General features: G+C 44.8%; 1 protein-coding gene across 3 annotated transcripts in view; it reads right to left on the bottom strand.

Moving 5' to 3' along the window:
- PITRM1 (pitrilysin metallopeptidase 1) overlaps positions 1-18,228 on the bottom strand; it is a 43,335-nt gene extending 25,107 nt beyond the window's left edge. The window contains exons 1-11 of one of the 3 annotated variants that reach the window (XM_035021739.1): positions 18,129-18,228; positions 15,656-15,755; positions 13,678-13,784; positions 13,217-13,368; positions 12,538-12,652; positions 12,367-12,463; positions 11,035-11,195; positions 2,110-2,236; positions 1,750-1,838; positions 820-948; positions 119-232 (exon numbers count right to left, since the gene is read on the bottom strand). In XM_035021739.1, coding sequence (XP_034877630.1) covers positions 119-232; positions 820-948; positions 1,750-1,838; positions 2,110-2,236; positions 11,035-11,195; positions 12,367-12,463; positions 12,538-12,652; positions 13,217-13,368; positions 13,678-13,784; positions 15,656-15,755; positions 18,129-18,181 — 1,244 coding nt within the window. In that variant the 5' untranslated portion in view covers positions 18,182-18,228. The remainder of the gene's footprint in view (positions 1-118; positions 233-819; positions 949-1,749; positions 1,839-2,109; positions 2,237-11,034; positions 11,196-12,366; positions 12,464-12,537; positions 12,653-13,216; positions 13,369-13,677; positions 13,785-15,655; positions 15,756-18,128) is intronic. The other 2 variants (XM_035021740.1, XM_035021741.1) reach the window with 2 other exon arrangements.
- Between the last annotated feature and the right edge of the window lie 946 nt (positions 18,229-19,174).

The raw sequence follows: 19,174 nt of genomic DNA, 5'->3' as shown, positions 1-19,174 counted from the left end.
TGAGGAGAGTGTGAGGACACTGTGAGGACAGTGTGAGGATCGTGTGAGGATCGTGTGAGGACGGTGTGAGGAGAGTGTGAGGATGGTGTCGGGACTGCAGAGTGCAAGCCACACGCACTCGATGACTTCCTCGATTGTCCTGTCAATGATGTCCCGAACGGCATGGGTGTCCTGCTCCGCGATCCCCTGCAGGCCCACACTGAAGTAGGCCTCCCGTGTGTAGCCGTTGTATCTACAATACACAAGTGGGTCACACGGCAGAATTCCGACAACTTAAGAGATCCAATACTCTGGAGAACAGAACTATGGACACTCCAACCTCCCAAGTCTTCCAAGAAAAAGCCCACTGAAGCAGTCCTCAGATATAACTGAGGAGTTATGAGGAGTTAAACTAGAGTTATGGCAAAATTAAATCTAGAAATGAAACGGCTGAGCTTTACAAAATCTTAAGATTTGAAAAAATATTTCAACCTGGCGTTGAAAGTGGGCAGCCGTACACCATTCTGAGATCTTGGTCAAGCTATCTTTCTTTTTTCTTTTCCCAAATGTGCCCTCCAAGGGATAGAAAACAGCTGTACTGGACTAGTGTTCTCATGCACAGTTCTGTGCTGGGGCAGCAGCGGAACCATCCTATGACTGTGGGATATCGAACATTCTCCATCCCTCACTCCTCCCAGCAGATGCCAATAACCTCCCCCCCCCCCCCCCCCCCCCCCCCCGCCGGGGTTGTGAGCACCAAAAACGTGTCCAGATACAGTCAAATGTCAAAACTGGCCCCAAATGCAAACACCACTGATCTGATCAGATAATGAAACTTACCCAACATCAGGAGAAAAATCTGTGCCAAGTCCAGATTCAATTAAGGCTTTGTAGAAGGGGGAGTTGGGTCCACTGATCAAGAGTGAAGACAGAAGGTTTAACGTGAAGGCTTCAAACGTATCAGTGATGCTTCATTTAAAAACGGGGAGGGTGGGGGGTAGAGGGGGAGAGAAAAAGGGAAACTGTTGGCCTTCATAAATATTTTCAAAACCATTAAAATCACTACTAAATCAACACTTTTATTTCCAAAGAAGCAGATGTTCTACAAATGCTTGCATTTTAACTTTTAAGTTATATGGATAAAAGAAAGTAAACTGTTTTTTAGTCTGTAAAGCTCTCATAAACTAGACTATTTTGGAGTCCCGAACCATCAAGCTGACTTGGCTGCAGATCAAATGTCATCCCATCACAGCGCACCAAGGACTCTGACCTGTGTCATCTCAATTACAAGTGTGCTGTCCACACACAGACAAGAACAGTGAGGAGATGGGGCAGTCGGTCGAGCAGCACGGCCACCAAGGGCAGCCAAACCTGCCGCCGCACAGCTGAGGACACCTGCCTGCCCACGTGCCCGCAGTGACCACATCTCTACGATGACAGAGCTCCATGGGTGGTACCTTGTTTTGAAGCCAGTGTTCACTGTGCTCTCCTCATGCTCAATGGCATCCCACCCCCAGAAATGTTAACAACTGATGTCCGAGCCTGTTTTCTCCCCAGAAATAAGCTTTAAAATGCGGTAAGAAGTTACTTTTTTTTCTGGGTAGCTACTAAAGGCAATTACCCCCAAACCACCCCAGATGTTGTTAGCGTCTTCCCGGCCATCCAACAGCTGCTCAACTCCTAAATCCTCACCATTGAGCCATTTAATGTGGAGAGTTCGCCTCCAACCTGTCTAAGCTGCGCTTGTCCCACTTCACAACGGACACTTACTCTGGTAAGAGGAAGCTGACCCCAACGGTTGTTTGTTTAGAGGAACCTGCAGCCAGTGAGTCCGGGCCACATGTTATATGGAATTCTCTCTGTAAAACGATGTGATGCTTTAAGTAGGTACAGCGTACGAATGACTGGGTTTAAATAGAGTAAGTCACCATAGGTATAAAGGGGTCCAAGAGATGCTCTTCGCTAAATTTTCTTTTTCAAACAAGTAACCATGCCTTAGGGTAAAGAAGGTCTTACATTCAAGTCAGAGGCCACAACATTTGAAAATCTTATTACTGATACAGTCTGACTCTTCACGTCAGTGTATTTAGTAGGTAAAAACACCGCCTACGCTCCGGATGGGGCACTTACTGGCTTATCCCAAGGCTTCTGAGCTGGCACTGCAGTGTTTGGCTCAATTTTCTCAAATTTACTCAGGGCTTCTTCGTGAATTTGTTTCAGATGCTGTTCTAATGGAAAATTGCCATAAGTGAAGAACCTGAAATGTTCAGAGAATATATTAGTCTATCTTAGTTTAAAAGATGAGAAATCAACAGAGGTGCCTTTTTGTAGAAAATAGAAGGTACACAGAGTAGGAAACTAAACTCACCTCATCCCACGGATACAACTAGGTAAAAGTTCCATTAGAGTAAATAATCCGGAAAACAACCCAAACACCAGCAGAACAAACTCCACAACTAAATGTAGAGAAGAGACCACACTGGAGAGGGTGGGAAGGGCAGAGTTGCTGAGGGAGCTAAACAGACCATGGGACTGTCTGCTGGAGGAAGGGACCTGCGGGCGGGAAGCAAAGGGTCACACCAGGGAGCCCACACAGAACATAAATCCCCTTAACATTTGGCTTTGAAGACCAGAGGGGCTGAATTTCACGAGTTCTTACAACCAGTGGGATTTCAACCTGCAACTTTAAAAATCAGCAGGCTCGGGCGCCTGGGTGGTTCAGTTGGTTAAGAGACTGCCTTCGGCTCAGGTCATGATCCTGGGATCGAGTCCCACATCGGGCTCCCTGCTCTGTGGGGAGCCTGCTTCTCCCTCTGCCTCAGACTCCCTCTGTCTCTCATGAATAAATAAAGAAAATCTTTAAAAAAAAAAAATCAGCAGGCTCCGTTCTGGGAGAACCTGGAGGGTGCTGGGAAACTGAGTCCCTGCAGAGCACAGTGAACAGCCAGTGGAGATACAGCACAGAAGCAGCAGTTTGAAAAAGACAGGGGCATAAAGCAAGGAGAGTGGTTGACTACCTCAGAGTGTCCCAGAGGGACAAGGTCATGGGAGACTCCTCCAGCAACAGAGGAGCTGGCAGGCACCACTTCCCAACCCTGCACCTCAGCAGAGGGGCGGCCACCCGCGGGAACCAACCAGCAACTCATGACTTCACCTGCTTCCATGCCTCCCCCCTGCAGCCAGGCCTGCCTCAGTCCCAGGGCTGTGGGTCCCCTCCCACAGAGGACCAGGGCACCCCTGGCCAAAACCATGTCTCTCCCAAAACACACATTCTGCAGGACCTCAGTCCCGGTGGTGGTGGCGGCCGGTCACCTCCAGCTGAGGACACACACACACACCCCTTGTTAGAACGGCATGCCCTGAGCACGTGCACTTTGCAGATCGCCCCACCAGACTCCAGTCTCCCCGGTGGCAGTGCTTCTCCTCTGGCAGAGGACCAGCGCCACCTTGTGAAAACTGCACACTGCCCACTACGCTCAAGAGCAGGGGAAACGGCTGACTTTCCTGACGCACAGAAACAGACGCTGAGAGCCAGACAAATGAGGGGACAGAGGAGTAAGGTCGAAATGGAAACACAGGACAAAACCAGAGCAAGAGACCTAAGCACAACAGAGATACGTCATATGCCTGATAGAGAATTTAAAGTGATGATCATAAAGATACTCACTGGACTCGAGAAAAGAGCAGAAGACCCATAAAGAGATAAAACAGAACCAATGAGAGATGAAGAACACAGTAACTGAAATTAAAGATACACCAGACAGAACAAATTGCAGACTGCAGGAAGCAGAACGAATCAGCAACCTGGACGACAGAACAATGGAAATTAATCAAGCTGAGCAGGTGACAGAAAAAAAATTATGCAAAATTACAAGACTTGCATAATAACATTTGCATTATATGGATTCCAGAGAAAAGAGGGTAGAAAATTTATGTGAAGAAATAACAACTGAAAACTCCCCTAATCCAGGCAAGTTAACAGACATCCAGATACAGGAGGCAAAGAGAGTCCAACGCCCCACAAAAAATCAACCCAGTGAGGTCTACATCAAGACACATAGTAATTAAAATGGCAAAAATCAGTGATAAAGAGAATTATAAAAGCAGAAAAAGAAGAAAGTTATGTAAAAGGGAAACCCAAGGAGGCTATTAGTGGGTTTTTCAACAGAAACACTGCAGGCCTGAAGGAGTGGCATGTCATATCAAAGTGCTAAATGGGAAAATCTGCAGCCAAGAACACTGTATCCAGAAAGCTGTCATTCAGAATAGAAGGTGAGATGAAGAGCTTCTCAGACAAACAAAAGTTAAATAAGTTTATGACCAGTAAAAAAGCCCTACAAGAAATGTTAATGGGGACTCTAAGTTGAAAGGGAAGACCATTAGTAAGAGTAAAAAAAGGAGGACACACAAAAGCAGTAAAAATAAGTATATCTGTAAAAACCAATCAAGGGTCTCTCAACATAAAAGGATGTAAAGTATGACACTATAACCTAAAACATGGGCAGCGGGGTGTAAAGAACGGGGTCAAATTTAAGCAACCATCAACTAAATAGAGACTGCTATGTGCAGAAGAGGTTATATACAAACCTAATGGTAACCACATATCAAAACCCAGTAACAGATATGAAGAAAAAAAAAGAAAAAACACAGAAAAGAATTTAAGTATGGCACTAAAAAATTTATGGCAAAAGAAGAGAGCAAGGAAGAGAGAAAAACCAGAAAAATAACCCTAATACAAGTAACAAAATGGCAATAAGTACATATGTATCAATAACTACTTTGAATGTAAATGGACTAAATGCTCCAATCAAAACACACAGGGTGACTGGTAAAAAAAACAAAACACAAGACCTATCCATATGCTGCCTACAAGAGACTCACCTCAGACCTAAAGACACCTGCAGACTGAAAGGGAAGGGATGGAAAACATTTCTCATGCAAACAGAAGTGAAAAGAAAGCTGGCTTAGCAATATTTACATTGGATGAAATAAACTTTAAAACAAAAACTGCAACAAGAGACAAAGAAGGACACTATATAATCATAAAGGGATCAATCCAACAGGAAGATACAACAATTACAAATACTTATGAACTCAACACAGAGCACCCAAATATATAACACAGTTAATAACAAATATAAAGGAACTAATCAATAATACAATAATAACAGGGGATTTTAACACCCCATTTACATCATTGGACAGATCATCTAAACAGGAAATCAACAAAGAAACAATGGCTTTGAATGACACATGGACCAGATGGACTTAACAGATACATTCAGAACATTCCACCCTAAAACAGAATACACATTCTTTTCAAGTGCATGTAGAACATTCTCCAGAATAGATTACATGTTAGGCCACAAAACAGGTCTCCACAAATTCAAAAAGATCAAAGTCATACCATGCATCTTTTCTGACCACAACACTATGAAATTAGAAATTATAAGAAAAAATCTGGAAAGACCACAAATACATGGAGATTAAATAACACGCTACTACACAATGAATGGGTCAACCAAGAAATCAAAGAGGAAATTAAAAAATACATGGAAACAAATGAAAATGAAAACACAACAGTCCAAAATCTTTGGGATTCAGCAAATGTTTTTAAGAGGGAAGTTTATTGCAATACAGGCCTACCTCAAGAAGGTAAACCTCGAGCAACCTAACCTTACACCTAAAACGAGCTAGAAAAATAACAAGGAAAACTCCAAACCCGCAGAAGGAAGGAAATAATTAAGATGAGAGCACAAGTAAGTGATACAGAAATTAAAAAAAATAGAACAGATGAAACCAGGAGCTGGTTCTTTGAAAAGATTAACAAAATTGATAAACCTCTAGCCAGGCTCATGGGAAAAAAAAGGGGGGGGGGAAGAGGACCCAAATAAACAAAAACACTAATGAAAGAGGAGAAGTAACCACCAACACCACAGAAATACAAACATTTATAAAAGGATATCATGAAAAACTATATGCCAACAAACTGGACAACCTAGAAGAAATGGATACATTCCTAGAATCATATAAACCCAAAACTGAATCAGGAAGAAAGAGAACATTTGAACAGACCCATAAGCAGAAACAAAATTGAATCAGTAATCAAAAAACTCCCAATAAACAAAAGTCCAGGACCAATCGGCCTCACAGGTGAATTCTATGAAACATTTAAAGCAGAGTTAATACCTATTCTTCTCAAACTTTTCCAAAAAATAGAAGAGGAAGGAAAACTTGCAAATTCATTCTATGAGGCCAGCATTACCCTGATACCATAACCAGATAAAGATCCCACACACACACAAAGAGAACTACAGCCATCATCTCTGATGAACATAGATACAAAAATCCTCAACAAAACATTAACAATCTGAATCTAACAATATACTTAAAAAATCATTCACCGCGATCAAGTGGGATGTATTCCCAGGATGCAAAGATGGTTCAATATGCACAAGTGAATCAACATGCTACACTGCATCAATAAGAGAATGGATAAAAACCTTACGATCATTTCAAAAGACGCATAAAAAGCATCTGACAAAGTACAACATCCATTCATGATAAAAACCCTCAACAAAGTAGGTTTAAAGGAAACACGTCAACATAATAAAAGCCATATATGAAAAACCCACAGCTAACATCATACTCAATGGGGGAAAACTGAGAGCTTTTCCCATTGGTCAGGAACACGACAGGAATGTCCACTCTTACCCTTTTATTCAACATAGTACTGGAAGTCCTGGCCACAGCACTCAGACAAGAAAAAGGAATAAAAGGCATCCAAGTTGGTAAGGAAGAACTAAAACTTTCACTATCTGTAGATGACATTATATATAGAAAACCCTAAAGACTCCACCAAAAAAGTACTAGAACTGAATTAATTCAGTTAAGATTGCAGGATACAAATCAACATACAGAAATCCGTTGCATTTCTATACCCTAATAATGAAGTAGCTGAAAGAGAAATTAAGAAAACAATCCTATTCACAATTGCACCAAAAATAAAAAAAAATACCTAGGAATATACTTAATCAAAGAGATGAAAGACCCGGACACTGAAAACTATAAAACACTGATGAAAGAAATCGAAGTTGACACAAATGGAAAGCTATTCTGTGCTCACAGGTTGGAAGAACCAATACTGTTAAAACTACCCAAAGCAATCTACAGATTTAATGCAATCCCTATCAAAATACCAACACCATTTTCCACAGAACTACAACAAACAATCCTAAAATTTGTATTGAACCACAAAAGAACCCCAAGAGCCAAAGCAATGTTGAATAAGAACAAAGCCACAATACCAAGATTTCAAGATATACTACAAAGCTTTAGTAATCAAAATAGTATGGTACTGTTACAAAAAGACACATAAATCAATGGAACAAAATAGAACACCCAGAAATGAACCCATGATCATATGGTCAATTAATCTTCAACACTGCAGGAAAGAATATACAATGGGAAAAAGACAGTATCTTTAATAAATGGCATTGGGAAAACTGAACAGCAACATGCAAAAGAATGATAGTGGACCACTTTCTTAAACCATACACAAAAATAAATTGGACTTAGGATTGAAATGTCAGGCCTGAAACATAAAAATCCTAGAAGAGAGCACAGGCAGAAATCCATCTGAGATTGGCTGTAACAATTTCTTTCTAGATAGGTCACCTGAGGCAAGGGAAATAAAAGGAAAATTAAACTCCTGGGACTACACCAAAATAAAAAACATCTGCACAGTAAAGGAAACAGTCAACAAAACTAAGACACCTCAACATAATAAAAGCCATATATGAAAAACCCACAGCTAACATCATACTCAATGCGGAAAAAGAATGGGAGAAGATATTTGTAAATGACATCTCTGATAAAGGGTGAATATCCTAAATAAAGAACTTCTACAACTCAACACCAAAGAACCCCAAGTAATCCAATTAAAAAACAGGCAGAAGACATGAACAGACAGTTCTCCAAAGAAGACATCCAGATGGCCAACAGACACATGAAAAGATGTTCAACATCACTGATCATCATGGAAATCCAAATCAAAACCACAATGAGATACCACCTCACACGTGTCAGAATGGCTAAAATCAACAACACAAGAAACAACAGATGTTGGCGAGGATGTGGAGAAAGGGGAACCTTCTTACACTGTTGGTGGGAATGCAAGCTGGTGCAGCCACTGTGTACATACCCGTGTTTATTGCAGCATTATTTACAATAACCTAGATACAGAAACAGCCCAAGTGTCCAACTACAGATGATTCAATAAAGAAGATACGGTTTATACGTACAATGGAATATTACTCAGCCATAAAAAAGAATGAAATCTTGCCATTTGCTCTGACATGGATGAAGCTAGAGAGTATTATGCTAAGTGAAATAAGTCAGTCAGAGAAAGACAAATACCATATGATTTCACTCATGTGGAATTTAGGAAAACAAATGAACAAAGGGAAAAAAAAAAAGAGACAAACTGAAAAAAACAATCTTAACTCTAGAGAACACACTGATGGTTACCAGAGGGAACGTGGTGGGGACAACGGGGGAAATAGGTGATGGGGAATCTTGATGAGCCCTGAATAATATATGGAAGTGCTGAATGAAGATACTTTACACCTGAAACTAATATAACACTGTATGTTAACTACAGTAGAATTACAATAAAACTTAAAAATGGAAGGTACGCTGGGGCACCTAGGTGGCTCAGTTGGTTAAGCATTTGACTTTGGCTCAGGTCATCATCTCAGGGTCCTGGGATCAAGCCCCACATCAGGTGCCCTGCTCAGCGGGGAGTCTGCTTCTCGCTCTGCCCTTCCCCACCCTGCCAGTGTTCTCTAATAAAATCTTAAAAAAAAAAAAAAAAAAAAAAGAAGGTACACATACATAGCACCTAATAATAAAACTGTTCCCATATTGAAATGAAGTTTGTATAGAAATACATTCTGTTCCCTTTTTTTTAAGATTTGAGAGTGAGAGTGCCCTCCGGGGGAGGGGGGGGGGCAGAGGGAAAGGAAATCCTCAAGGAGATTCCTCGCTGAGCAGGGAGCCCAACGTTGGGCTCAATGCCAGGACCTTGGGACCACGACCTGAGTCAGAGGCAGACACTTAACTGACTGAGTCACCCAGGTGTCCTTCTGTTCACTTACTTTGACTACAAAGACCAGATAGAGGCTTTGACCCTTTTTATAAAAAATACAAATCATGCAAAAGTGATTAATTAAGTGTAAATCTGCCACAAGTTGCTCTTTATTTTAAATGTACTATAAAGGTGTTTCAAAAACAAAGTAACTGATATGTTAAAATATTTGATGGTCTTAGCTACAGGAAGATAGTAATCCATCTACCACTGACAAATTAAGAACTTCACAAAATTCAATCTTAGGCTACAAATTTCAGATTACATGTTTTTAAGACAACACATTTATCCATCCAGGGGAAAAAGGGTACAATGACACAGCTGATTTCTTTTTCCTTTAATACGCTGTTGTCTGAGCTAAGACTCATAGATACAGAAAATAGATTGGTGGTTGCCAAGGCAGGGGGTGGATGAAATCTGTAGAAGGGGTCCAAGGTTCTAGTTGTAAGATGAGTAAGTCATGAGGACATAATGTACAGCATGCTGACTGTAGTTAACAATAGTGTATCTTATATTTAAAAGTTGCGAAGAGAACAGATCTTAACAGTTCTCATCATAAGAAAAAACCATTTGTAACTATGTGCAGTGATAATGTTACCTGGATTTATTGTGGTGATCAATTCACGGTATATGCATGACCCAAATCATTTTGTTGTACACCTAAGGCTAATACAATGCTATATGTCAATTATATCCCAATAAAATAAACACATCTGATTTTGGGAGCTAATATCTTAAAGATCCTTTAAAAATGTCCGCTCAATGGTTTAGAGTGGCACTCCAATAACAAGTAGCATCCCTGGCGTCCAGGGAGACCCTCTAAATGCCTGTCTCCACTTGGTTGGAGGACTCCTTGGAAAGAAGTAGCTACAGATCTGGAGCAGAAGGAGCCTGGATTTGGGGGGCACAGAAACTAGTTACTGAAAACTAAGAAGACATAAGACGAGCTTAAAGGAATTCCCCTGGGACACAGCTGAAACAATTTGAGCATAAAAAAAATAAGTAAATAAATCAAAGTTGCCAGCAAACCAATCCAGCAGATGGCCTGTGTCTACAGGGAGAAAAACAGAGCTTTACACAGAATATATGGGCCTCATTTGGCTCAAACATATATTTTGGGTACTAGCGGAAAATCTGGATTTGGAATAAGTAGTAGGTGCTTTCACGCAAGTGTTTGTTAAATGTGAATATAGTACTATGTCCCAAAATATCTTTATGTTTCAGGGTCATAAATTTAAATATTAGAGGTAAACCATCATGATGACTGTAATCTCCTTTAAAATATGTTGACAAAGAATATTATGTGGTATGTGTATAAAGTTCATTATTCTAGGCTCTATATTTTTCTGTATGCTTGAAAGTTTTCATAACCAAAATTTAAATTCTTTTACATTTAAAGTAATCTTGAAAATATGATTTTCCATCAGTGTTTGATTTATAAATACACATACTGGTGTTTTACTACTATTAACATCTTAAACAAGCAATTGGGTCACAAAGCAAGTATCCCAGGTTTAGTGAAGGGCAACCACCATTTCGGGAGCACTTCCCTGGCAGGGGCTGCAAGCTCTCCGGGTCCCAGGTCAGCCTCAGGAGGGGACAGTAGCCTGCACTCCCGTGTTAAACATCAGAAAGCTGAGGCACAGGGAGGGAGCGTGACAGCATACGGCTCCTCCTTCATGAGGTGGTGTCACCATCATGCTGGGCACGTAAATTCTTGCTACAGACGTTCAGAATGAGCATCCACAAAAGAGAGAGGCAATCCATTGTGAAGAATCCTCTAAATTTATACAGTTCTTCACAAACAATTCTTCGCCAAATGTGAGAGAAGCCATGTCATTTAGTGTATGCAAATGAGTCTACTCTTAATCAACCCACCATTAATTAAACTATAAAAATGAAATTACCTAGCATTACTGGGGTGGTAATGGGTAGCATGGAACTGTTTAAGCTGCTCCCACGTGAGGTCTGGGATGCACAACGGATGGCCCCCGGAGATCACCGAGTACGTGTGGTCAGGCAGGAGTCGGTTCTGAAGGTGCTGCGAGAATATCTTCTCGTTGTCTGTCTTCAAATTTAAAAAAAATATATAAGTGTGTGAAAAATAACACCCAGTGTTATGTTACAATGCAGCAAATTAATCACATTCTGGGAGCAATTCAAACTGTCGCAGTGGTAAACAAGGCGGTCCATGCAGATCCTAACAAAGCATGCAACTCATTCACAATCTCCACACAGGACCCAAAGATCAGGGGTCTCGCAAGAAAAGAAAAAACACTCTGCAGTGTGCATGGGCCACCAGCAAAGGCACAGCTGAGGGCCAAGGGAGGGACGTGCGAACCAAGGAAAGAATCACAAGGGTCCCTGCCCATGAGCTGCAGGAAGGGGTCCCATTGGCTTCTGGAGCAAGAGCTGTGACTGTAACTTGAGTTTCCAGAAGGTGCTGGAAGAAATGAGGCCCGAATCAAGTAGCCCCATTTGTCAGAGCAGGACTCCAAAGTCAGAGGGGCTGGGAGGATGGGCCCAGAGGAGAGGTTCTCAAACTGCCCAGTCTCAAGATCCTTCATACTCCTAAAAATCAGTGAGGACCCCAAAGACCTTTTGATGATGTGGGTTTCCTGATTACACAAGAGTGTGTGTGTACACATAATTTTTCTGTGTTAGAAATTAAAGCTGAGACATTTTAAAAGGTTACTTATTCACTCATTATCTTAACCCATCAGTACATGTTATCAAATATTTTTTTGGAAAACTTTCTCAGAACAAAGCAGAAATATCACTGAGAAAAATAGCACTGTTTTGCACATTTTGCAAATCTCCTTAATGTCTGGCTTAATGAGAGACAGCTAGACTCTATCTGCTTCTGTATCCTATAAACTATTTCAAAACATGTAATGCAGGCTTGGGGAAACTCCCGAATGAGAAAAAAAGACAAGTTCTTATCACTGTCATGCAGCTTTCATCTGACAGACCTCCTGCAGACCACAAACCAGGGGTCCCACCCCACAGCTCAAGAGCTGCTTGCTGCCACAAGGGCCCTAGAAAATCGGGAGCGTGGTCCTCTATTGTCCTATGGCTGGTGCTCACTGCACTGTCCCCCGGCTAGTCCAACAAGTCCCACATGAGAAGTGCATCAAATGATATAAGAGAACGTCCACTGTCTTCCAGACCCTTTTACATCCCGATATTTTACACAGAAAGATCACCGGAACAGTTTTAAAAAGGAAAAAAAAACTCACAAATACTCCCTTCATTTCATTAAAGACGACTCCTTTAAAGGTCAAGGGTGTCTGGGGGTCCTTCGGATTCTCATGTTCTAGTCGCCATCCTTCCTGCCTAAATAACGGTAAGTAATTACACAATGATAATGACTCCAATACTAAAGTCTAAATTAATTAATCATTACGTACCAGAAATCTAGTTCCCGCAAGCATGGGAAAAAGGCTGCATCCAAATACACAGATAGGAGATTCTGGAAGTCCTTGGGATTTTGTGTGGAAAATGGGTACAGAGTATAGTCGCTAGCTGGGTATAAATGAAAAGATTTTAAAAATTCGACAGATTCCCACAGGAATGTGCCACTTCCAGCCCCACCCCCAGCCCCCCACCCTGAGCCCTTACTGTCCCGGGCAGGCCTGGCTGGGGGCGGGCGGAAGGGGCACAGCCAGCCATGACCTCACACGTCTACACTGAGGGCCTGACCCGCAGGATGCGGACACAGCGCACCGCTTACCTGGAGGCCTGGGCACTTCTCTGCGCCCAGCAGAAGCCCACGTGCTGCCCGAGTTCCTAGAAATCAACTCAAACACCACCACTGCCATATTCACATATGCCACCGAGCTCAAATTTTATAGCAACATCTCCAAAAGAATATTTTGACCTTTTCCAGAAAAATGTCAGATATGCCTTTTCCCTAAAACTACAGTTTTTATAATGCGACCACAATGTGGCTTTCCTAAAGGATTCCGCTTCCAGCAGCTTTGCAGCAGACCAGAGGACGGTGTGTGTGCTCTGGTCTACAGGCTGCCAGCCTCACCCCCCGCCGCAAGGAGAGGACCCCGCATGGTTCGGCCGTGGATGCCTGCTCACCTGTGAAAGCGTTCATGAACGTGGACAGCGAGCGATTGAGCATCTTGAAGAAGGGATCTCTGCACGGGTATTTGCGAGAGCCGCACAAGACGGTATGCTCCAGCACGTGCGGGACGCCGGTGCTGTCCACGGGCGTGGTGCGGAACTGCACGCTGCGCAAGACAAGAGAAGCAAGCCCAAGGCTCAGGCGGAGGGCACGGCTACGGCCGTGACTGCACGTATGACCACTCGGACCACCCAACCGCTCACCAACACGGTCTCCGACGACAACCTAGAAAACCACTAATTCAGACTCTGAGCTTTTACTCTAGGCAGCTGAGGACATAAACTCATTTCACCTTTTCCTTCGGTTTTCAGGATACAGTCTATAAAAATAAAACCTGGGTGAACGAGGATTTTAAACTATGTAACGTATGGCAGACATTCTCGGTGGAACGTGCTCTCACGATGCCCCCACGCACCTGAACAAGTTGTTGGTGTCTTCTCTGGCCAAGTGCAAGTATTCTGCTCCTGTGCTGTCATGGCTGAGCTTCACTGCGGTCAGGGACAGTTCAGGGATGGCCGTTACCTGAATGAACAAGAAATACTGGACAGGTAAACTCAGATGGGAAGGCGTTCGGCACAGGTATGGTTATACTGCAGGACCTGGCCTGTGTCATCAGGCAACAGTCGGGACTGGAGGCTCATCAGAAACCACCTTGTTCAAACCCTGAATCTCACAAACGAGCCAAGTAAGACCTATGTACCTGACCATCCTAGGCGCCTTTTCTTTTTGCATGCTTACTATCTGCTAGACTTTTCTGAATAGTGCCCGGGGAACCCTGTGAGGAAGGGATCCTCACCCCCATCTGCAGATGGAAACGCTGAGACTCAGAGGGATGGTCAGACAGGGATGCAGACCCCATCTCTCACACCAGGCTACACTGAAGGAGTCCTGCTCTCGCCTACGATGCCTGCAGTTGGCTTCCTTTTATACACATCATGGCAGGAATGCTCAGAATGGCCCCGCTGGGAGGTAAATGCTGGAGTGGGCCATAGCCTGGGACTGAACTGTGCCTCATCTGGTTTATGCAGTTCTGAGGAATTCCCAGGGGTGCGCTGGGGTATCACCAGTTACCTGCTCCTAGTGGGAGGGTCCAAATCACCTCCAATAAAAACAAACACATCCTGACCCCGAGGACAGCAGTCTCCTAGCCATGTAAGCCTCCCAAAAGTTCCCGTGGTTGTTGGCACCTTAGAAAGTGTTATATGGTCCAACCATGCCAGGGGCCTCTCCCTTTCAATCACAATAGCGCATCACTACGATAGCCACACCATTTATCACCACTTTTCAGAGGCTGTGAAGGTAAACTGTCTGTGCTTACACAGCAAGCTACCAGCAGGGCAGAGGTTAGAACTCAGGTGTCCCGAGCGTGCTGTGGGGGCCTTCCACGCAAACATTACTTGAAGAGGCCTGTGATGCCGGCTTAGTTTACAAGTATTAAATTATCTATATCTAAGAACTTACTTTGTAAGAGATGATCTACGCATTTAAAATCAGTTCAGTGAACTGTCTGCCTCCAAACCTCTTTCACGGGAACTACTCCTCAAACAAGGATCATTGTTTTATCAGAAGTTTCTGTAACACTTAAAAAATACAGAAACAGAACTCTGAGGTCCTCCTTAACAGTCACTATTCTACATCCAAGCTCCTCTGCATGGCCTTTAGGGACCTCACACATGCTCTCACCCACTGTCGTGAGCCCCTCCCTCAAGTTAACTGGCCCCCCAGAACCCTGCCTGGAACTACCACCATGGGCACATCCAGCCCTCCGTCTTCCACTTACATACCCCTCCGTTCTCCGTGAACCTGTCCCCATGCCCCTCCAGCAGAGCACCCTCTCCTCCCGTCTTCCTCTTGGTCTCATCACGTTCCCCCTCGTACTGCAGCCGCACTTGTATCCTTCTGGACTGTGAGCTGCCTGCCTTTTGAGTCTGGTACAAGTGTTACCCACAGCATGAAGCCAACTGGGCCAGTCAGTGATGTGAAAAGCATATTTTTCAGTTACTGCGTTAAAAGAAAAAAACACTGTGAACGTACAGGCCCACGATCTCTTTACTCAGATGGCTCAAAAACCAAGTTTTTGTGGGTGGAGCAAACTCATGTGCTAGGAAAACGTGACCCACACAGATGTGGGGCAGTCTGAGCACAGTGAACAGTCGCATGTGTGGATGCACAAACATCAGTGTGTGTGTGACTCCAAATCTAGAGACATTAGGCTTCAAGGGGCTGGGTTGAGGGAAGGGACTGGGGATCCCTTATTTAAGAATCAGGAAATCCTTTCACTTGCAAACTCCACTCAGTAGACCCCACTGTGAAACACAGAGGAACCAGGGCAGGGACAGAGACGCCAGCTCCCCCTGGGGTCTGGGCTGTGCAACAAGCTGGGCCGTGCACACCTGGCTTACGGTGAACCCGTGGATCTGCTCTCCCACCTCGTGCTGCCGAGCTCTCTCACAAGCGCTGGTGCCCGTCCTCCTCCACGCTCGGGGGCCGGCACTGATCCACGGGAGGAAAGGGACCAAGGTTAGCTGCTCCTGCAGGACAACTGTGCGGCTACCGTAATTCAGCAACATCACGAAAACATTTTCACGTCATCAAGACATTTCAAATAAAAATTAAACCTTACACCTTACAAACAGATTCCAGAAAACTGATTTCTGGATTCTTTAGTTCTTTCAATTTTATTATCTTTATCTCTACTCAGCTAAAGCTTCATATCAACTAATAATTGCATGTTCCAAGCCTTTTATATGTAAATGCTCATGAATAACTATAATTATGTAACCAATTTTCCTTACCTGTATAAAAAACAACTCTCATGTTAAACTGACTTTTTCCATCTCAGTACACAGTATCGCAATAACTCCCATTACGCACCTATGAAACTGGTAAAAAGTAAGAAATCTATCATTGTCAGGACTGCCTAAATTGCAACTAGGTGTACAAATAGTAACAATTCCCGAAAAACATTTGGCATCATTTAAATTAGCAACTATTCACCTCCGTATGTGTGTCCTGGAGAACTTATACTCATCATGTACCAGCACACACCCTTTATGTTGGCACCATTCCTAAGAGTTCCAAACTCCACCAACCAGGACATCCATCATCAGAATGGATAAATTGGGGACTATTCAATACATGAAATAAGCTTAGCCATGAATATGGATGGACTACAACCACACTAACAAAAATGTGGGTCACATAATTCTAAACCAAAAAAAAAAAAAAAAATTACAAAGGCTAGACACAGTATCATCCTACTGTGTTGTACGAATACATGTAGATGGTAAAAATATAAAGAAAAACCAACAATACGGATGGAGCTAGGCAGTATTATGCTAAGTGAAATGAGTCAGAGAAGGACAAAGGCCATATGATGTCACTCATATGTGTAATAAGAAACAAACGAGCAAAGGGGAAAAAAGAGAGGCGAATCAAGAAACAGACTCTTAACTGCGGAGAACAAACTGTTACCAGAGAGGTGGGTGGGGATATGGGGGAAAAGAAACTGTTGATCCATTGACTCCTGCAGCTGCTGTATCTCTGGAGCTTACTTACTCTTACATATATACATAGATCTATAAAGCAAGGAAATAAACCAGGAGAGAGATCATATCTAAGAGGGAGAGAGGGCCAATCATTTAGGGGTAACCTTAATCTGGGTAACGGTGACACTATTTTTAAATATTTTCCCTCTCAACTGTATTATATGCTTTAAAGAATTTTCTACATTATTATATCTCACAAAAAATATTTCTTTTTAAGAAGATACATACAGAAACAGAAAAAAAAACACTGATTCAGTCGTTATCAGGTAACATTATGAAGATGTGCGATCATCAGCCAACACTTTCCTTACTGACCTAGCTAATTTTAGAAGTATGGAATCGAGGATTTTAAGATGTTTTTTACCATCAAGAACACAACCCCCCAAAATAAATGCTCATGCTGAAAATGCAGAAAAAGCCTGAGGCAACATGGGCTTTCCCCCATATACTTCCTGGTACCCAACCACACACATGAATAATGCCCCTGCTGCCGAATTCAAACACACCACCTGGGAACCCAAAAACGAACACCCCGGGCTTTTTCATATGGGCTAACAGCTAAACTGCCCCATAAAATAAACAAGGTTTTGTGAATTAGCATGAAACAAAACTTATCTACAAACTTCATAGAGCGTGATCATTCAAGGCTGGATTGTATCTTTTTTTCATAAATCTAGTCATTTTAAAAAACTTCAATTTCTGGAAGCTCCAATTTTATTAAGAACACTGCAGTTTAAAAGCACTTCGTGTGGAAGCCTCGGGTGTCTTGAGGGCTCCCTGCTCACAAGTCGAAGACATGGGAGCAATCATGTTAATGAGAACCACAAGCTGGCGATTACCTTAATTACACGTATTAAAATCCACATCAATGACCATTTTCACTTCAAAAGCCCTGACAATCCGCACACAAGGCCACCCACTCTGGGATCGCCTGAGGTCCCAGGGGCACGGGGGCTCCTCGGGCCTCGACCCGCTTTACCCGCAGGCTTTCCTGGCGCGGCTCCCAACCCTGACAACTGGCCCGGAACTCCTTTCCTTTGGCGGGGGGATGCGATGTGAGGGGGACCCACTGCACCGTCCCTCACCCAGGCTCTGCAAGGCTCCCCCGGCGAGGGGCGTCGGGGTCCGGCCCCCCGGCTCCCCGGGCGAGGGGCGTCGGGGTCCGGGAGCCCCAGAACAGGGAGCTGTGGTGCGGCACCGCCGGGCCGGGACAAGACCCTGGAGGCCCCGGGTTCTCCCCCACGCCGGGACCGCCCCTGCCGCCTTTCGCTCTCGCCTCCTTCCTCTCCGACTTCTCTCGCTCCTGCCCGTGTCTCACCCGCCACTCAGCCGCCTCAGGAAGCAAGGAACCCTCCGGCCGCAGCGCCACATGGCTAGTGACCCGCACCAGGTCCCCGTCGAAGCTTTACTTACCCAGACGCACGGCGCGGGGGCGTGACGCATCGGCCGCGACTCTCATTGGTCAGCGTGCACGGTGGCGCTCTCTCCAATAGGCTGGCGAGGAAAAGGGTGGGCTCCTGATGCGGCGGGGCAGGACTCGGAGGCCGCGGGGCGCGGGGTGGGCGGGGCAATAGGCGGAGGAGTGTCGCGGGCCTTGGAGCCCACGAGAATGGCGGGGGCGGGGCTTGCGTGCGGAGCCCGGGGCTGGAACGGAGAGGGGCGGAGCCCGGCGGGGGCGCAGCAGAGGGCAGAGTCCGGGGCGTGCATGGGGAGGGGCGTGAGCGATAGGGGGCGGGCCTGCGCAGGGGAGGGGCGGGGACTGTGAAGGCGAGGAGCGGAGACTGTGTAGGCGAGGGGCGGGGACTGAGCAGGAGAGGGCGGGACTGTGAGGGCGGAGGGGCGGGCCTGCGCCGGGCGGGGCGGGGACTGTGAAGGCAAGGGGCGGGGACTGTGAGAGCGAGGGGCGGGGACTGAGCGAGCGAGGGGCTGGCCTTCGCAGGGAGAGGCGGGGACTTCGGGGGGAGGGCGGGACTATGAAGGCAAGGGGCGGGCCTGCGCAGGTGAGGTGGGTTGCACAGGTTGTAGGGCGCACTCAGGCTGGCCAGGTGAGCTACCTGTTTCTCAGGGCTTTGTGGGGACATTGGTCTCCTGAAGGAGGTCGTGAGCCTGCACCTGTGCGTGCTCACAGCTCTGTCTGCAGTTCTCCGGTAGTTAAGTGAGAGTAAAGGACGTCCAGCTGGGGGCCCGCTAAGTGCCTCAGCCCCTGGCTACGGGGCTTGGGAAATGGTCCGAGGACTGCACCAGACGGTTTCCAGGGTCAGGATGCCATGATGTCACCCTCCTTATGAATGGTCCCGCTCAGAATGTCCCCAGGGAATCGTAGGACAGCTCAAAGCACCTGCAAGGGTGTTTTGACTCACCGCT

The sequence above is a fragment of the Mirounga leonina genome, unplaced genomic scaffold (assembly GCF_011800145.1).
Source record: "Mirounga leonina isolate KUSES-001 unplaced genomic scaffold, KU_Mleo_1.0 Mir_175, whole genome shotgun sequence".
Classification (NCBI taxonomy): Eukaryota; Metazoa; Chordata; class Mammalia; order Carnivora; family Phocidae; genus Mirounga; species Mirounga leonina.
The sequence above is the reverse complement of the archived record's forward strand: the minus strand, read 5'-3'. Positions and strand labels throughout refer to the sequence as shown.